Source organism: Peromyscus leucopus, chromosome 23, assembly GCF_004664715.2.
Source record: "Peromyscus leucopus breed LL Stock chromosome 23, UCI_PerLeu_2.1, whole genome shotgun sequence".
NCBI classification, from domain to species: Eukaryota; Metazoa; Chordata; class Mammalia; order Rodentia; family Cricetidae; genus Peromyscus; species Peromyscus leucopus.
The window spans coordinates 43,621,034-43,639,780 of NC_051082.1; the positions used below are offsets into that span (position 1 = coordinate 43,621,034).

Sequence of the window (18,747 nt, forward strand, 5' to 3'; positions counted from 1 at the left end):
CATAGTAAATACACACAAAAAATAAAATATAAAGTAAATGAGGAAAAAATGAAAAGCCCTGACAGGGCATTATGGTATAAGGAACTACCATATACACCACTGAGTTTGTTTTCTGTTGGCAATCTAACACTAGATTTACAGTCCATACTTAGAAGTAGTTTTGATTTCACCAGTAGGACTCTCATAGAGAAAACTAGACCTTCATTGACAATTGGTTAGTAATTAGAAATAGATACTGTGCTAGGAATAGAGGAATGTGTACACTTCCCCTTTTAGCTGAAGGACCTCGTCTGAGACAGACAGGAGCAGGCCCTGTGGATGTTGCTTTCACATCTGTTAGATCATATGTGCATCTGTCTTGATGTTGATGGCTTTTTCTCTTGGTGTCCTGTATTCCTTCTGCCTCCTACATTCTTTCTGCCTCATCTGCCACAGTGTTCTATGTGCCCTGAGCAGAAGGACTAGAGGGAGGCACAGAGTTTAGGGCTGATAATCCCAAAGTTTATCACTCAGCATAATGTCTGGCTGTGGAACTCTGTATTTTCTCTCATCTCCTGCAGGAGGAAGCCTCTCTAATAATAATTAAGGAAGGCACTGTTATATATCAGAATGTCACTAGGAGTCATTTTATTGCTATATTCCTCTGGTAGAACTGTAGTACTTGGTATTATTCTAGGTCCTTTTGCTGTCTAATTTCAGGTGCATGGTCATGAGACAGTGTCAGGTTACCAATTCATGGTGTTGATCTTAAGTCAAATCAGATATTGGTTGGTTGCTCCATGAACATCTATGACACTACAGCACGACCTTGTCTTGCATTCTGGACACCTGTGTATGAATGTGTGTGTGTGTCTGTGTGTGTGTGTGTCTGTGTCTGTGTGTGTCTGTGTGTGTTTATTGTGTTAAGTTTAACATGTATTCTACATACTTTAGATTGTTCTGTCATTGTTTGTTTTTATTTGTTTTGTTTTATTCCAGTCAAATGTTTTTCTTAGTTTGTTTTCAAAATGGAGAAAAAAGAGGTCATGAAGTGGGTTGGGTGGACATTTAAGGAGGATATTATGTTACAAACTGTGATCACCACATATTGTACAAGAAAATATATTTTTAAAAGTTACCCTGATGCTCACATCCATCTGTAATGAGATCTGCTGCCCTCTTCTGGCCTGCAGTCATATATCCTGTATACATAATAAATAAGTCTTTAAAAAAAAGAATGACATTAAAGAATATCATATTGTATGTGTAAAAAAAAAAGTAACCCTGATGAACCAATTTTCAATGATGGAATCTGGTTTGTTTGCAACTTAAATATAGTGATTCACATAATTTAGCCTTCATTTTATTCTTGAGACTTTATATCTTCTAAACTATAAAAAGACTGATTACTGATAAATGACAAGATACAAGGCATACAGCATGTGATGTCTTTCACATTTATACAAATATACATTAGACTAGAAATAAGAAGAGTCATAAATGTTGTTCCCAAAGAATTATTTATCAGTTATGACATGTTGATAAAATGTGAAGGAATGGGTCCTCATAAATGTGCAGTAGTCACACAATACAAAGTTTCAGCTGAAAGAATATAGGGACGTTTATCAAAATTGAAGAATTGTGAAGGACTGAGTACAGAAACACTTTAGGTATGTATGTCAAATTAGATATGAGGACAGGTTGTAAAAAACAAGTTACAGCAGAGAGTTGAACAATGTTTGTACATTTAACATAAACTTTATGTAATTGACTTCTTAGTTAAGTACTTGATTAACTGAAATCTGACATTAGCCTATAATTAAAAAATATATTGGTCTCTGTTCTACTCAACTACATAGCTCATTATGCAATTAATAAAGAGAGTAGTTCCTTCTTGTCAAAATTGTATTAATTTTTTAATATGTGCTTTTCTTCATAGAAACAGCATACATGAACTGTAAGCTTGATGAATCCAGGAAACCTATCAAGGGCATAAAAACACTTGGAAATATATGAAATCATGTGATGTTATAATGTTAAAGCAATACAGTGTTGAAGAGGTGAAAAATACATACACATCTCATTCATCTCTTATTTAATATAGAGAACACAATATTTTCTTATGAATTCAACTTTTTAATTTAGAGAAATTTGTAAATAATATTAGAATTGAGAGAAGAAAATTGGATTTCATCAATAAAAGAAATCAATACATATAAAATTTTAAATCACTATTTTATCTGTGACAACTATAACTTTGGTGGTAGACAAGATGGAAGACTTCTGTATAATTAATAAAAACATGGACTATGCTGTAAAATTGACTTTTCCTTTAAAATGTCCTTTGTTCCTAATATGATGAAGCACATTTCTATGTGGTCTGAACAAAATAATATGGCACTTGGGGACAAAGATGCAACCTAGGAGACCTGCACTGGAAGCCAAAATAGAGAAGACTTCCATGGCCACAGTGATTTTCCCCTTGGTGCTGTGGTAGACAGGAAGGAAGGTGACCCACACACTGAAGAACACCAACATGCTGAAACTGATGAACTTGGCTTCATTAAATGTGTCAGGCAGGTTCCTGGACAGGTAAGCCATAGTGTAGCTCCCAAGTGCCATGGAGCAGAGGTATGCCAGGACAGAATGGAAGGCAAGAGTGGAGCCCTTGTTGCATAGAATAATTATGTGTCCATGTTCAGAGTAAGCATCTGAGTCAATAAATGGAGGAGAGGTGCTCACCCAAATTCCACAGAGCACAAGTTGGATAAGAGTGCAGACAGGAATGATAAGATTAGTAGACCTGGATATCATTATCCACCTTATCAGTCTCCCTGGCAATGTGATCTTGAAAGCCAGAACCACAGTAACAGTTTTGGCTAAGACTGTGGAGTGAGCCACTGTGAACAATACTGCAAATGTGTATTGCTGCAGGATACACATTGCTGTGTTGGGATGGCCAATGAAGAGTAATGGACAGAGAAAACAGAAGATCAGATTGATGAGCAGGATGTAAGAGAGAGTCTGATTGTTGGCCTTGACAATGGGAGTGTGGCGGTACTTTAGAAAGACACCAAGAACACCAGTTGTTAGGGCAGAGAAGCCCAGGGCCAAGTAGGTGAGTGTCATCCCCAAAGGGTCTTCATAAGACAAAAAAGTCACTGCTTTCTGGAGGCATTCATTCTGCTCTGTGTTTGCATATTGACTTTCTGGACACCTCACACAATGATCCACATCTACTGAGGAATTAAAGCTATTGTGAGTCTCTGCACAGGTTCTCATTTGATCTCAAGCCACGTCCCAGCACCAGCTCTCTGGCAGTTGCCCACATTTCCTTTTCATGTTTGAGACTCAAGTAAACAAGTGTTCAATAGTGATGATTACCATTCAATAGTGGTAATTACCAAATGATATCTAATCAATCATTCCACATCGATACTGACAAGTCTGTCCTTTTCACTGTTATATTTAAATATGTTTTCAATTAAGTGATAATTTGTATTTTTTCTTTATATTGTCTTAAATTATTGAATTAAATTTCATAAACCTAACTTGATCATATCATCACCTCTTTCTGTATTCCCTTGTATGACTTTTTCATGTGAGTTAAGTAAAAATTACATGCTTTGGTATGTTGTTCTTTTAATGTTTTTCTCAGTCCTAATATCAAAACTTATCTATTTACATTGAATTTATTGAATTCTTCAAACTGTTCATTCTCTGATAATTCTTGTGGGAATGAGAATTATTAGATTCTTGAAAGATGGAAAAAATCCCCTTGTGGATCTGTTTAATCATTCCCAGGGAGAAAATATCTGTTGAACAGGTAGATATGAAACTCTGGGTTTAGTCTTAGTTGATCATGGGATAAGTTCTGTGATACTTTATCATTTATAATTTGTATGTTTTATCTTGAATTCAAGAGATATAAATGTCAATCTATTTATTACATATTTTCATTAAAATATTTCCATTTCATACTTCAATTAAAATACTTGATATTTTTGCAAAGTGAAATTTGCAATTTAATTGGTATTGAAAATTCTAATTAAAAATCTATTGAATTCATCTTTTTGCTAGAGTCTGTAGCATCCTTTATTCCATTACCAGCATTTTATTTGTTTCTTCCAGATGTGCCTTCCTGTTGTGCTCACACTCCCAAGGCAATTTGTCTCTACTATATTCCATGTGTTTATTTCTATTTGTTTCTAACAAATGATAAATGATTCATCTGTGCAACTACACATATTATTTTGTAAATGCACAGGGTACATAAGTCATGATACACATTAAATAAAGATTTAAATATGATTTTTAAAATATAGATACAACTCACTCTATAGGATTTGAGGTTTCGGATACATTATTTTGAAATATTTAGCATTTATGTTGTATATTCTTTCTTACTTATAATAATTTAAAGTATCTACTTAAACTAAAAACATTTAGAATTTGATATTGATTTTTTTCGTTTTCTCCAATGAATAAAATTAGCATGTTCATGAACTTACCATGGCCCTAATGTAGACAGAGTACCTATATGCACATTAAGTCTTTGATGATCTGTATAGTCAGTCTCATTATGAATGGTTTAAATTTGACAAATTAAAGCCACCAAATAATTTGTAAGTTTCTATCTTTATGAAATAAAGTTAAAACATCTGTGTATTCAGGAAAAACATTGTTACTCAAAGTATTCCAATTAATATATGAAAAATTCTCACTAGACATTAATGTTGAAGAATCCTCATTAATTTCCTCTCCATATTCAACATTGTGTTTGTGTGTGCTTTGCACATTCAGTGTTCTCAATTGTCTCATGCCTATTTTCTTGTCTTTGGATATATTCTGACATAAAGTTCCTCTACTTTGTCCACCTATTCCTGGAAAATAGGGTCCTTCAAATTTAGTGTCCTGCCTTGTTAAAAGACCAAAGGTTTGCATTTATGAATCACTTACTCACAACAGTATCATTACAAAAGTCATGATGTGCCATTTCACCTAGTTGTCACAAGGCATCATCCCATAATTTACCATCATACCCATAAAATACCTCTATGTTTAATAATGCTTCCGTTACCTTGTTTAAAACAGGGAAATTTATATTAATTTGCAAAGAATGATGTGAAGAGTTGATAAAGAGAATAAGGTGTCAGGAAATCCCTTTCTGAGAAAAAGTTAGCTCATGAAGAGCCATTGTGCTGTCTATGACCAAGCAACACAAGAATGCCAGGATTAGACCAATAAATAAATTCTACAAAGATAAAAAAAATAGAATCAGTTGTATACAATAAATCAGTGAGTACTTATTACATTCTTTAGCTTATGTTAATCAAATTAACACAGAAGTTATACAAATCTAGATTCAAATTCATGATACATAGCAACTATTGATTTAAAATAATTGTGTTCAATAAAAAATTCACATAATAGTTATTAACATACTTCCCTAGTGGTTATATTCTGGTCCACAACAAGTTTTAGATATTAAATATCTATGTTACTGAAGTACATCCCACTCCATGGAAGTTAAGGAGCTTGAAGTTCTAGTACTCATATGGGGATGGAGGAAAAAGGGGAAGAAAGATACACTTTAAGGAAATGTTGAATGTTATTTATACTAGAAATCAAAAAGATGAAGGTAGATAAATGGTTCTGTGGTTCAGAATACTATTTCTCTTAAGGAGGACCTAGTTTCAGTTGCAAGCACCCGCAGAAATATCAATGCTATCTGTGCCTCCACCTCCAGGAGTTCTGATACCCTCTTCTAACTTTCATATGCACTAAGCATGTACATGTGCATATACATGCATGCAGGCAAAACACTCACAGACAAAACAAAAAGAAAAAGAATCTAAAACAACATATTAAAACATGTCCACAGGTAAATCAAATATGATCTTTCTGATCCCATATGATAAACATAGAACCATGACTGATATTATACAATGAGTGGCATAAGGGTCCAATCCTTAAATATCTGGCAATCATGAACTACATATGCTTTAAAATGCAAGAAAAGTCAGTATTTATAATGGGTGTGTTTGCATGTGCATGTGTGTATGCCTATGCATGTGTGTGCATGTGTGTGCATGCGTGCGTGCGTGCGTGTGTGCGTGCATGTGTGTGTGTGGTAAATGCCATGGTGAAATAAAGCAGACTATTCTGTGACTGGAAAATTTGTTCTCTGAAAGGAACAATGGCTCCAGTGGATGAAATACATGAATCAAGTATGAGATTCAATGGCCTGAGCACCATTTAAAATGTGGTGGCACATGCCTTTAATCCCAGCACTCAGGAGGCAGAGGCAGGCAGATCTCTGTGAGTTCAAGGCCTGCTTGGTCTACAAAGTGAGTTCCAGGAAAGGCGCAAAGCTACACAGTGAAACCCTGTCACAAAAAAAAAAAATGTTTTAAAATGATGATAATATGAACCAAATTATTTTTACTTATAAGTGAAAGAACCACAGAAGTTATCTCTATTTTTCCTTTACAGAACTTATCAGCTTAGTAATTGCAGAACACTGTGGAGAGGTGGGAATACATCAGTTAGACTGACACTTACCTGTCTCATTGGAAATCTCATTGTCTGGACAACGAGTGCAATCATAGCAGCAGGCAGCCTTGCCCTCCTGGGGTGATTTCCTGAATCCAGGAACACAGCTCTCACTGCACACAGAGTGAGGAAGCTGAGAATGAAATAGTGAAAACAAAATACTCAGGAGTGTATAGTTTTAAAACAAAAAAAAATATTTCTTAATTTGGACAATGAGATGGCAAGTTTTTATAATTATTCTTTGCACATTCTTGTTTTGATGCTTCTAATTTCAATATAGTATATACATGAAGATCAATGTGTTTAAATAATGGTCTAGAGATAATAGAAATCTGAACAATTGTGAAAATATAAGAGGTTGGGCAAAATAAGAAGTTTGCTAACTGAGTACACGTTTCAATGGGCAACTGTAATTCCTTCCTGATCTTGTTGTAGATTTCATGACTGCTTGAGTGAGAGTATCATTGTTTCCCAATGGTCATGCTTAATTCACATTTGTTTACTAGACAGGACTCAGAGTTAGTATATAAACTTTCTCTGTGAATTTCTTTGAGAGCTGATCTACATTAAGGTATTTGAAGTGGAAAGACATATTCAATAATTAGGTATTCCATTTCATTGGATGTAGTTAAGGACAGAAAAAAATGAAAAAAGTATGAGAAGAGAGTGTTCACATCTCTCTACTTTCTGAGTGAAGATACAACATGACTCACTTTCTCACGTCCCTGCTAACATGATTGCCTGAATCATTATGAACTGCTCACACCAAGTGTGAAATATAAGTCATTGGTTTTAAGTAATGTCAGCCTATTCATTTTTTGTTTTTTGTTTTTTTTGGTTGTTTGACAAATTGTTTCTTTTTTCATCTGGAAGATATGTAATTAACCCATGTACATGTGCCCTCCATGCTACAATTCGTTGCCAGATGCCTGAAAGCAAAATGATCATGTCCTGATATTTCCTAATCTGGGAGTTAAATTACTACTCATGACAGGTGGTTTCAGGTCAGGAAAGAAAACTTAATAAATAAACACTGTATTTATTATTAGGAAAATGTGTCCAAAGATAAAAGTATGGAAAAACAATCAATCACATGTTGTATAAGGCAACAAAAACTTTCTCAAATGACAGTAGTTTGGGGCATGCAGATGGGCATTCAGTAAGGAACCAACAATCTTACATCCAAAAACAAATCTCTATTTACATAAGGATCAAAACAATGAGATAAGATCCAGCCCACCTCTGCAAATCTTATACCCCACTGTATCATATGGTCAGACAGAAACAGTTCTTGGTCCTGTGGAGCATTTGGAGAAAATGTTCCAACTTTTATCTTTTGTCTGAGACCATCTGGAAAATTCCAGAGGTTGAGAATATCATATTCTGCATCTAATCTCCTTTGTGAATCCAAAACCATAAGTTTTCCAGCACCATTTTTGAAATGGATATTCTTGAGATAAGGATGTAGCTAAAAGAAATGCAGAACTTTATGATGAATTTATTCCCACAAAGGCTCAACAGAATCCAATGAAGGTATAGGTCTCAGTGTCCCAAATCCCTGACATTAATTGCAAGCTATACTAAGCTATCAACATTTTAATGGATGAAGAATAAAAATGAATAGATCATGTTTCTAGACTGTTATTTCAAAAGAATTCACACACACTTATACAATAACAAGTACACAGAAAAAAATATTTACTCCATGAATGTTGATTCATGCAAATTCCAAAAACCTTGAAATTCAAATATTTAAGTAATCTACTCAAAGTTTCAAGGTGTAATTTGGGATGTTTAATTTCAAAATTAATAAAACGGTCAGTTAGGACTCTCAACAATAGATTCAGAATTTAAACTTTAAATTTAAGGATGTAATAGCATTTGACATTTTAGGATCTAATTCTCCTATTTCTGTTCTGAAATATGCTTAAAAATAATGGGGTTTCAATAGAGGATAGCAAGATTCTGATGTTAATTGTAACACAAAATAAATGATGAGATACATACATTTAAATATTCTTATCACCACCCATTAATCTTGAACAATAACACATGTGTCTGCAAAGACTTCTACATGATGAATTTTATACAGTCTCTAGGGTGATTTTTTGTAAAACCTGCCACTGTATACAATCATGTAGTGTGTTCATTAGAAACCTTAGTATGTCACAGGGCTATTTATAAAATATACAGGAAGAGAAATTACCTCCCAAGGGTAGGTATTTACCGCTCCATTGCTATGATGGTGGATTTCTACTCTTTTGACAGTCATCTCATGGAGACTGTGAGCCACAGCATATACAGAATTATATACATTGTAACTCTCTTCGCTCATGTCCATTTCCAAAGCATTTCCAGGCAACATTTCCAAAGAAGCATTGGGGAGACAGTTAACCAAACTTTTACAATCAGGTCCAGAAAAAGAGCAATTGAAATATGTGTTCCAAAGAAGAGCAAGGATATGATCTCCCGGATATTTGGAAGGCTTGTATGTCTGGATAAACTTCCTAAAATCAGAAATCTCAGCATGGTGTTGTGCAAAAATGAGACTACCATGGAATGGATCAAATATGAAATAAGGAACATCAGTAGTTACATCCCATTGTGACTTAATGATCCAGACTTTCCAAGCACTTGAATGTATACTTATATATATTATTATAGCATATAAAGATTTAGTGACATCGTAAATGATAACCACATTTGCAGATGATTTCAGGATCTGTGGATGCACTGTTCTGGATTTAAATTCAGAGTACATCCAGTTGAATGGAATCATTTCTACAAAAGCTACACACACTCTGTTTCTATCCATCTCTCCTCTCAAGTTGGATAGAATCTCAGCTGCATTGTGGTCATCTATGAGAACCAGTCCCACCCAGGTCCAGCTGAAATGAACCATCAAAATCGCAATGCCGTGTGACAGAAAAGTGTCCCTGGGTGCTGTCTGGTAGAGAGAAGAAAATTGGCCTCTGTCACTTAGGATAGTGTCAAATCGTCCAAAAGTAATCTAAAGAAAATTTCAAATAGGAAACAAGAGTGAAAAGATTGATATAGAATACAGTCTTAAACCTGAGGTGACACTTTGGATTGGTATAGACTAACTTCTGCTCATGGTATTTTAAATTCCCATCCTTTTTATGAAGACATTTATGAAGAATTCCTCACAAGACACAGAGTTTTCTAAACACTGACTATAGGCTGCAAACCTTTACTCTTCTCTATCATAAGCAAAGTATATGAGGACATATAAACAAATGCCTGATTTATTCTTCAATAGATGAATGTCACAGCCTCACTTCTTTACATTTGAAAACACCTGAAATGTCTCCAGTTTAATATGAGTTTCTTGTTGCCTCACAGCCATGTACCTCACCTGTGGATATTTGTAAAGATTTAGTAGTCTCCCAATTTGTATAGATGTTTCCCATGATGTTCCTGTAAGTAAAACAGCAGACTTGTTTTCCCTTCTGCATGTGTAATTGGGGACATTTATTCCCATTCCTGTGAGGAAAAGTAAAGTTTCCTGCATAATATGCCGGTGATTGTTTTTGACATTATATAGCTCAAATCCTAGAGATGTGTTGGGTAAGATATGAGTGTTCCTGTTGATCTCCTGAATGGCAAATATGAAGGCCAAAGAAAACTGGTAGCTCCTCAATTTGAACCTGGAGAGAAAGATTGCCAATACTTATGATGGGGACTCACATCATATCTTTTGGTAAGATGTTGGGCCACATCCTGATGATATAGTAACAATGGCCTTTATACTGTCACTATTATATATCTACAAACAATATTTTGTCATCAAGGTAATGGTTATAGTTTTAATGTCATGGTATGTATGGTTAGTGATGTTTTAATTAACTAAAAGCCTCAGGTTTATCTAAAATTTATGGCCTGGAACATTAACCTGGACTGATATAAACCTTGGAATCTCTAGTATGGGAAAACACAAACATAATTATTTGATGCCTTAGTGAAATAACCAGGAGAGGGACACTTCCATCCTTTAAGGTTTCCTTGTTCTGTACAAAAAAAACTTCAAGGCTCCCACACCACATTCACTCTGTCTGTATATAGATGGAGACTGCAGCATTTCAGTTCTTCTGATTAAGATCAATGATGCTTATGGGGATGTCTGCCTGTGTCACATGCATCAACCCCAAGCAATCTTGGATATAAACCTGGCAGGGGTTATAGCTTCCCACACCCATGCACATCTCTTTGAACATCCTTCCTCTCTCCCATTGCCATCCCCCTCTCCTTTCTAAGAGCCATACAATGAAGAGCAGAATGACTGAGTGAGTTTCCTGTATTTTAAGAGCCTACAGTCATGACTTAAATCTTCTTGGGTACTTTGTGCTACTTGTTTTATTTTCCTCTGTTGCCTGCCTCTTTCTTCATTCTTTCACTATGTTCTTAACTCCCACACAAAGTGAATTACACAACAACTTTGAAAGCCCTGATAATAGATGAAATTATATTACTCTGAAGCTGAGTTCATTTTGAACAGAAAATATGACATGGTTTATTTAACACATGATTTGAGGATGCTCATCAAATGGAAGCAACTGTGTAACTTGGCTGCTAACATTGCTAATGGTATGATAAAGAATGCATATGCCATGTGACTTGTACACCATCTTGGTACATGTGACCACTTTGGACAGTCCAAAATGGTGGCCACTGTGTCACAGTCCCATTGAGTTCAATAGGATCCCCATACCCATACCCATTTAATATATGACAATGGAGAAAATATCAGACCTTATTTTTAAATACATTTTCCTCTGTTTTTGAAATTAATAGTTAATTAATTAATAATTATTAAATTATTAAATTATTAAAAATTAAAATTACTAATTAATAATTAATGACATGATGTAACTACTGGCTTCTAAAGAGATCCTAACACTTATCCCAATCGAGACTCTAAGGATAAATGGCCTTGTGAGAAACAAGCTGAAGCCAGAAAAGTGCTATTTTGTCAGGATCTACTGGGTCTCACTGCTAATTCTGACTGGGAAGTCCAAGTTAATTTTCTTCTAATTGTAATATAATGTCCTTTGCCCCTTAAGCTCCTTTGTTCTCTGATACTTTGCTTTTGTTTCTGCCCAAACTAACAACACGTTGAGTAAAGTTCCCTCTGTTAAGTTTCACTTTTATAATGAAAAAATAAAAATCATATCCCAACCAACAATCATCATAAAATCTTGCTTTATTAGAATTTGTCATTTGTATTAATTGTGTATAGACTATCCATATGAAATTATGGTTTGTTGTCCATATCATGTATGTAATAACAAAATGATTATGAGTAAATGTTCCTGTTAAGTAAATTTTCTGATTTGACCCTCCCTAGATCCTTTTGTTCATAGTAATACTAAACCTAAAAAATTCTTAAATAAAATCAATCTGACCCAGTAGATAAAATAGATAGAAATGACCATGCTACTGCACACTCCTTTGGAACAACTTACCTGAGGTTTTAAATATAAATTTAATGTCTAAAATTAGGTGGAAGACATAAGAAATGATACAATTATGATCAAAATGGTATCTACTTGATGTCTACCACAACTCTAGTTCTAAAATATGTTTCATATCCCTTAAGGTTATCCATTACCTTCAAGATATTATTGTTCCCGAAATAGGATATGTTATTTACATTGGAAATTCTCCATCCTTTATGTACAAATACGTTATATCTGTGTTTTAAAATTATATATATGCATACATTTATGAATGCATAAACAGTAATAAATATTTTAATGATTATAAGTATATTTTCACTAATGAAGCCTCATTAAAACAAAAAAATGAATAAATGTGTGTTTGAAGATCCAACACAGGGATTTTGTCCTATTAGTTAAGTTGTTACAGCCTCTTTCATACCTTCAATTGACTAAAATGACCACAAATGGACATCGTAATAGTTAATACAACTTTAAGAAATAAGTAGATTACTTGACAAGATTTTTTAAAGGTGGAAGGTGAATATTTATGTATGAAATGATAAATTATCTTCACATATACTGAGTAAAGAATTTTCAGTGTGACTAACTCTGTGTCATCACACTCTCATCAGAAAGACCTTATTTATTTTCTATAAGTAACCCTCATGAATTCATGGGTTCTCTATGGGGAACATTGGTGAGAAGGAAACTTGGTGTCATTGAACCTTAAAGAGAAGAGACAGATTTTACTTAAGGCCTCCCCATTGATAGAATATGCTCACAGTACACAGTAAATGTATTTGATAAACCTCCTATGTCTCATGGTCTGTTCATTTGGATACTAATCACAACAAAAGGAGTTATCATTGTGTATCCATTTGGCAAAGGGTGGAGCTGCAATGACTAAATTTGGTTATCTACATCACTATATATAATCTGAACCTTAGAGGTAGCGAAACAGTCTTTTAATCCAGTTATTTATGACACGTATGTAATCTGGAACTTTAGGCAGGAAGACACACATTTAATGCAGTTCATATATGATGGAAACCTAAATAAGGACATGGGAGAAGGAAACTTTGATTTCTGTCTGCTTGCTATCACCTCATTACCAAGTCCATTCTTTCACTGGAATTAAATCTTCTGGATTCCAAAATATATATCATGATATGTGGCTTTGAAATTTCTAATCCTGGGATTTACATTTATCCTCTATGTCATGTATTCAAAGTACTATATATATATACATGCAAATGTGAAAAGTTAAAAAAATCCACTGAGTAATAATACACACAATAATACTGACAATAGAGATAAAATAAATCTTAATGTGTAGAATAAAAATAAAACAATCTTGTAAATAGAAAAAAATTGTAGAATTTGAAAGCTAAAGTATTCATGCTATAATAATATTTTATCTACAAATTCAAGAAACACACACACACATGTATTTGAAGAATTTAAAAGAAAAGAGAATGTTCTCATCATGAAGAAATGGTTAATATTTTGTAGAAATGCGTATCTAGTTATGAAAATATATTGCAATAAACTTAATTTTATACTGAAAAATTAAGTAAAAAATAAGATTAAAAATGTTTTTAAATTACAAAACTAAACAATAACTAAAAGCAAAAAAATGATAAGAATATTATTCACAGTGATAGAAAATCTCCATGAATGAATGTAGAGTTTTCTGGAGGCCAGAAGTGGAATTACTGTTTCATATGTCATTTTATTTATATTTTAAAAATTTGATGAGCCTCCAAAACAATTTCCCTATCTCTGTACATATTAATGCACACCAATATCAAATAATGATTTCTGTTTGCCAACAGACTTTCAAATACACATGGTTAGATTTCTTGATAATAAATTATCCTGGGGTAAGCTTGTACTTCTAGATAGTTGTAATTACATTTACACATCAATGGTACATCCAAACATTTTTTAGGCAAGGAGGAAAATGAACAGTTGAGGACAAAGATCCTATACAACAAAGGCAGCTGACAGGCTGGGTATCAACAGGCAGTAGAGTGAAAAGCAACCTTTTTCCTACAACTTGTATAGGAATCAATGAAAAATGATCACAGTCCTTAGCTTAAAACATGAAACACTGAATGTTATAGGAAAATACATACCTAGTAATTGTCAAGACATTAATGTAGGCAAGAACTTACTGAAGAGAATGCCAGTGATACACAAATTAGCCTCAGATATCAAAAGGAGGAATCACACAAAATGAATATGGAACAACAAAATAGTATTCCCTACACCAAAGAAAACTGTCATCAGAACACCATACAATGGGAGAAAACACATTCCATATGTTCTTTAGTTCTTGAACTAATGTCAAATATTTTCAGATAACTGAAGGAGTTTTAAATCATGGTAAAACAGCCTCCATCCAACAAATCAGTAATGGCATGAACTAATCTTGTACCAAAGAAAAACTCATACAGCTAGCACCTACAAAGTTTTTAACATCACTGATCATTAAGTAAACATAAAACTAAAAAAAATATTAAGCATTGATTGTTTCCAGTAGAGCAAAACAAAGATACATGAGTAAAAGAGAAACAGAACAAAATGTCCACTATGGATTTCAGAATGTTTTTCAATTCACATCATTTCCATTGAAAAATCAAAGGAGATAGAATATGTTAGAAATTCACTTAAATGGATAATATGAAAGACTGGAAAAAATAATGGGGGGTTAATCCATTGATATTTCAGGAAACATTAAATGACATGCAGATCACATTATTAATGAAGGTAAATGAAATAGAAGAAGTGAAGTACTTATATTTGTAGATTTTGGGTATACATGAAAAAAATGAATAATGAAGTTAAGAATGGAAAGCTAGTGATCAATCTTGAAATTCATATTTTTATTTTCACAAAAAGAAATATGAACCTATTTGAAAGGAATTGTGAGAAATTTTCGAATAGCCACAAAGCAAATTTTTGTCCTGTAACATGAAATACATTTATTGGGAAGAGAGCACCTAATTAGAAACATTATGAAGTCCAAACTATCAAGGAATATATTCTCCATGAAACGGAAAACCTTCTGTAAGACAAAGGACACTGTCAAAAGCACAAAACTGCAGTCTACAGAATGTGAAAAGATCTTAACCAACTCCATATCTGACAGAGGGCTGATCTCCAAAATATACTAAAATCAGGAAACTAAACATTAAGAAATCAAGTAATCCAATTAAAGAATGGGGTACAGACCTAAACAGAGGTTCTCAACAGAGGAATCTCAAATGGCCGAGAATCACTTAAAGAAATGTTCAACATTCTTAGCCATGAGGCAAATGCAAATAAAAAGAACACTGGTCTTCCATCTTACACATTTCAAAACGGTTAAGATCAAAAATTCCAGTGACAGTTCATGTTGGTGAGAATGTGGAACTAGGGGAACACTCCTACAATAATGGTGGGAATGAAAACTTGTGCAGCAGCTTTGGAAATCAATATGTTGGTTTCTCGGGAAATTAACTATAGATGTAGATCAAGACCCAGCTTACGACTCCTAGAAAATACACCCAAAGGATGGTCTACCATATCACAATGTTTTCTGTCCAACTGTGTTCATAGCAGCTTTATCTGTACTTGCCATGAACTAGAAAAGAACCTAGATGCCTTTCACCTGTAGAGTGTATGAAGAAATTGTGACACATTAACACAATGAAATATTAGTCACTTTTTAAAAAAATAACATCATGAAATTTGGTGGCAAATGGATGGAACCAGAAAAGGTCATCCTGAGTGAGTTAACCAGGACTCAGAAACACAAACATGGTATGTACTCACTTATAAGTGGATATTAGCTATAAATGAGAACTACACTGCAATTAACAGACCCATAGAAGCTAATATCAAGGGTGGATCATCCAATGGGAGAGAGGGTTGCTTGTTTCAGTTTCTGAACACACAGATCTACTTGTAATTGTATTGTTCAAATGCCATATTGACTTGTCATGTAAGCTTTACATTTAAGTGAATGTTAAAAAATGATGCTCATAGATGAGTAGAGAGATTCTCTGTTTGGAGTCTCTTAGGGGATATTGTGGTCCACTCATAAAATACATTTAAAAAATCTACCTGAGAAGGAAACTAGCCATCCTGCTTATATGAATTAATATACATTAATCTGAAAGGAAATACTTCCTTGTAATATGTATATATACCTAGTATAACTAGTTATATATATATATATATATATATATATATATATATATATATATAAACTTTTTTTTTAAATTAGGACTGCATGAAAGTAAAATAAAATTAGAAATTAAGACACAAAAATATTAATGTGATGAATATATTCCTGGCCACACATTCCATGTACTTTTTGTTATGATTATCAGAAAGAAAATACCTGTGTGCATACAATCAAAATGTGAGGAAAATCATGCATGAGAGGAAAATGCAAACAAACCCACATTCCACATAAGGGCACATAGGCACACTCCTGCAAATGGATTTCTGTTACCACATTTGCTGTGTCTATTTCAGACTAAGCTGTCAATGCATACTTATATCTATCAACTTTGCCTCCCTGATCATTTTTCCTGCTCTGTATCCCCAGGACTGATGAATTAGCACTGCATCCAGGTTTCAGCAAAAACACAATTGTATCAGCACGACCTAAATGTATCTTCTTTCTTAACTGTCCATCTGCTGACTCTTTCCCAGTACCTTGTTTCTGCATTTCCATTTTACAGCGTTTTATTCTAAATTGAACACAAGCCATCTTGCTCCATTTCAGATTTTAATAAGTGGATTCTATGGCTTTAGAAATGTCTGCATGGAGTAAAACAAATCCCACATCCTTCACAAAGAATCCTGCTTAGACATTTCTCTCTAGCAGAGTCCACTCAATGCTAATGCCATTGTCTGCCATGGCCTCTAATCCAACTGGAATCAAACTAAGATAAAACAAGCAGAGGTCACCAACAATATCTATGTGTCTTGCAGAACACACTCATACCAGATGTAAATAATTAGAAAAAGTGGAATGAAGTGGAGAATATGGTGCAAAATTGACAGAATCTAAAAGATTACTAATCAGAATTATACACAAAAATTATATTTCATTTTGAAATCATTTTAACAGATGAGGTCCCAAAACCAAGTTCTCATATTCTGACTTCCAAAACAGCAGCAGCTAGCAAGGCAGTCCCTGTCAATCTATCATCATATGAAGACTCTGTAGTCACTTCAATTAATAGCATTACATATTATCAAAGGGAAAAAACTACACTTTAACAACTGCCTAAAACAATGTGTCAACTTTTGAAAATCATTGTCTCTGTGGAGAAAGCCATGAAAATGTCTTACCCATGAACAATGAAAGGCAAGGCAGAGGAATGTAGAGAGATTCAGAGTACCAACTTTACTAAATAACATGAAGTAAAACACACTCTTCTTTCTTTGAGGGATAAAAAAGGGAACAGGAGGAAGACACACCTGGAAAAGAGTTCTGTGTATACAGGAGAGGGAATGCCAGGATGGGAAATGAAAGTTAAATTCATGTGAATGCAAACTTAGTTGAAGACAATTAAATCCGAATTCTGGAAAGGAATAAATTTTAAAAGTACTTACTCTATTGGCTTTTCATCTTCACATCTAGAATCATATATATCCATGCAGTAATAATAAAAAAGTGAAAAAAGTGCAGCAATCGTCACATTCCCATCACTATGGAAAGGACGTAGTGCTTTGGAATTGCACTGAAAAGCATCATAGGAGTAAAAAGGAACAAGAGCCTGCAGGAGCAAGAAAAGAAAAATCCAAGAGAACATCATAAAATACAAGTGTCTACCACAGTGTAACATGGATTCCAATGTGTTCAGCAGCTACTTATACAGCTCAAGTATTTGTGAGTGGAAGAGTTTGTACTACTTTTGGTGACTGACATCATCACTCTAATCACAGATATTTTTGTCAAGCCTCTTCTAGACTCCATGGAGAATTGTGGACAATTTTCTTCCCTGAGACTTCCCATCTGAGACCTTGCACTCAGGATAAAAACAAGTTTCAAAACTCATTTGGGATCTTCTTTATCCACAGGCCCCATGACTTCATCTAGGAAGACAGAACAGCAAGACACCAGTGATGACTCCCCTTGAATGGACTTGGCAAGAGCACTCTATCACAAAAGTCACATTAGACGATGACTCATTAAGATGCAAAGACTTGCAAGGGAGGAGATGAGAAGTAAAACATTCTTGAAAATGTCCCAACCAGATATAGTTCAGTGAAAATCAGTAGGACATCCTGCTTTTTAAAATTGATTATTCCCTATGCCAATCTATCTTGTCAATGGCCTGGGGGAATCTAAAAACCTTTTTTCTACAAACCTTGCATGTTTGCATACCAAAATTTCTTCCATGTCCCCCTATACTTCAAAAGGTCTCTGTATCAACCCTGGAAAACTGATAGGCTGAATTCACTAATTCCAAAAAAATGGCTCAATCAATGGTGAGATTATGATTTGTTTCCTTTATGAACTCAGACTTACTGTGCTTTCTTTGTTTTTTCAATGTTGAATCTTTCTTTAATATAAAATCCCAATCATTCCCTACATCCATAGAAAAGATTCAGACACTATGTTTTCTTTAATGTGAAGTATTGAGTATACCCCTTCCATTCTCCCCAAATAAATAAATAAACAAACAAGAGCTTATATACACCATACATCATGTATAAAGTGTTCCTTCTTAATGTTTTAAATGAAGTT

At 34.1% G+C, this 18,747-nt stretch overlaps 1 protein-coding gene across 1 annotated transcript; it reads right to left on the reverse strand.

Moving 5' to 3' along the window:
- Window positions 1-2,286: 2,286 nt before the first annotated feature.
- On the reverse strand, window positions 2,287-17,812 carry LOC114684381 (vomeronasal type-2 receptor 116-like). Its single transcript, XM_037198540.1, has 6 exons — window positions 17,610-17,812; window positions 9,911-10,202; window positions 8,741-9,544; window positions 7,775-8,002; window positions 6,544-6,667; window positions 2,287-3,218 (listed from the first exon to the last, which is right to left on the reverse strand). Exons 1-6 carry the CDS (start codon window positions 17,810-17,812, stop codon window positions 2,287-2,289), a joined length of 2,583 nt encoding a protein of 860 aa, XP_037054435.1.
- Window positions 17,813-18,747: the final 935 nt, after the last annotated feature.

Excerpts from the sequence above, each read along its gene's own strand:
- LOC114684381 (XM_037198540.1), bottom strand. The coding sequence starts at position 17,812 with ATGATGTTCTCTTGGATTTTTCTTTTCTTGCTCCTGCAGGCTCTTGTT. Across the intron at positions 9,545-9,910 it reads ATCTTTACAAATATCCACAG|ATTACTTTTGGACGATTTGA; the intron begins GTGAGGTACATG and ends AATTTTCTTTAG. Across the intron at positions 3,219-6,543 it reads TGAGATTTCCAATGAGACAG|TAGATGTGGATCATTGTGTG; the intron begins GTAAGTGTCAGT and ends TTAATTCCTCAG.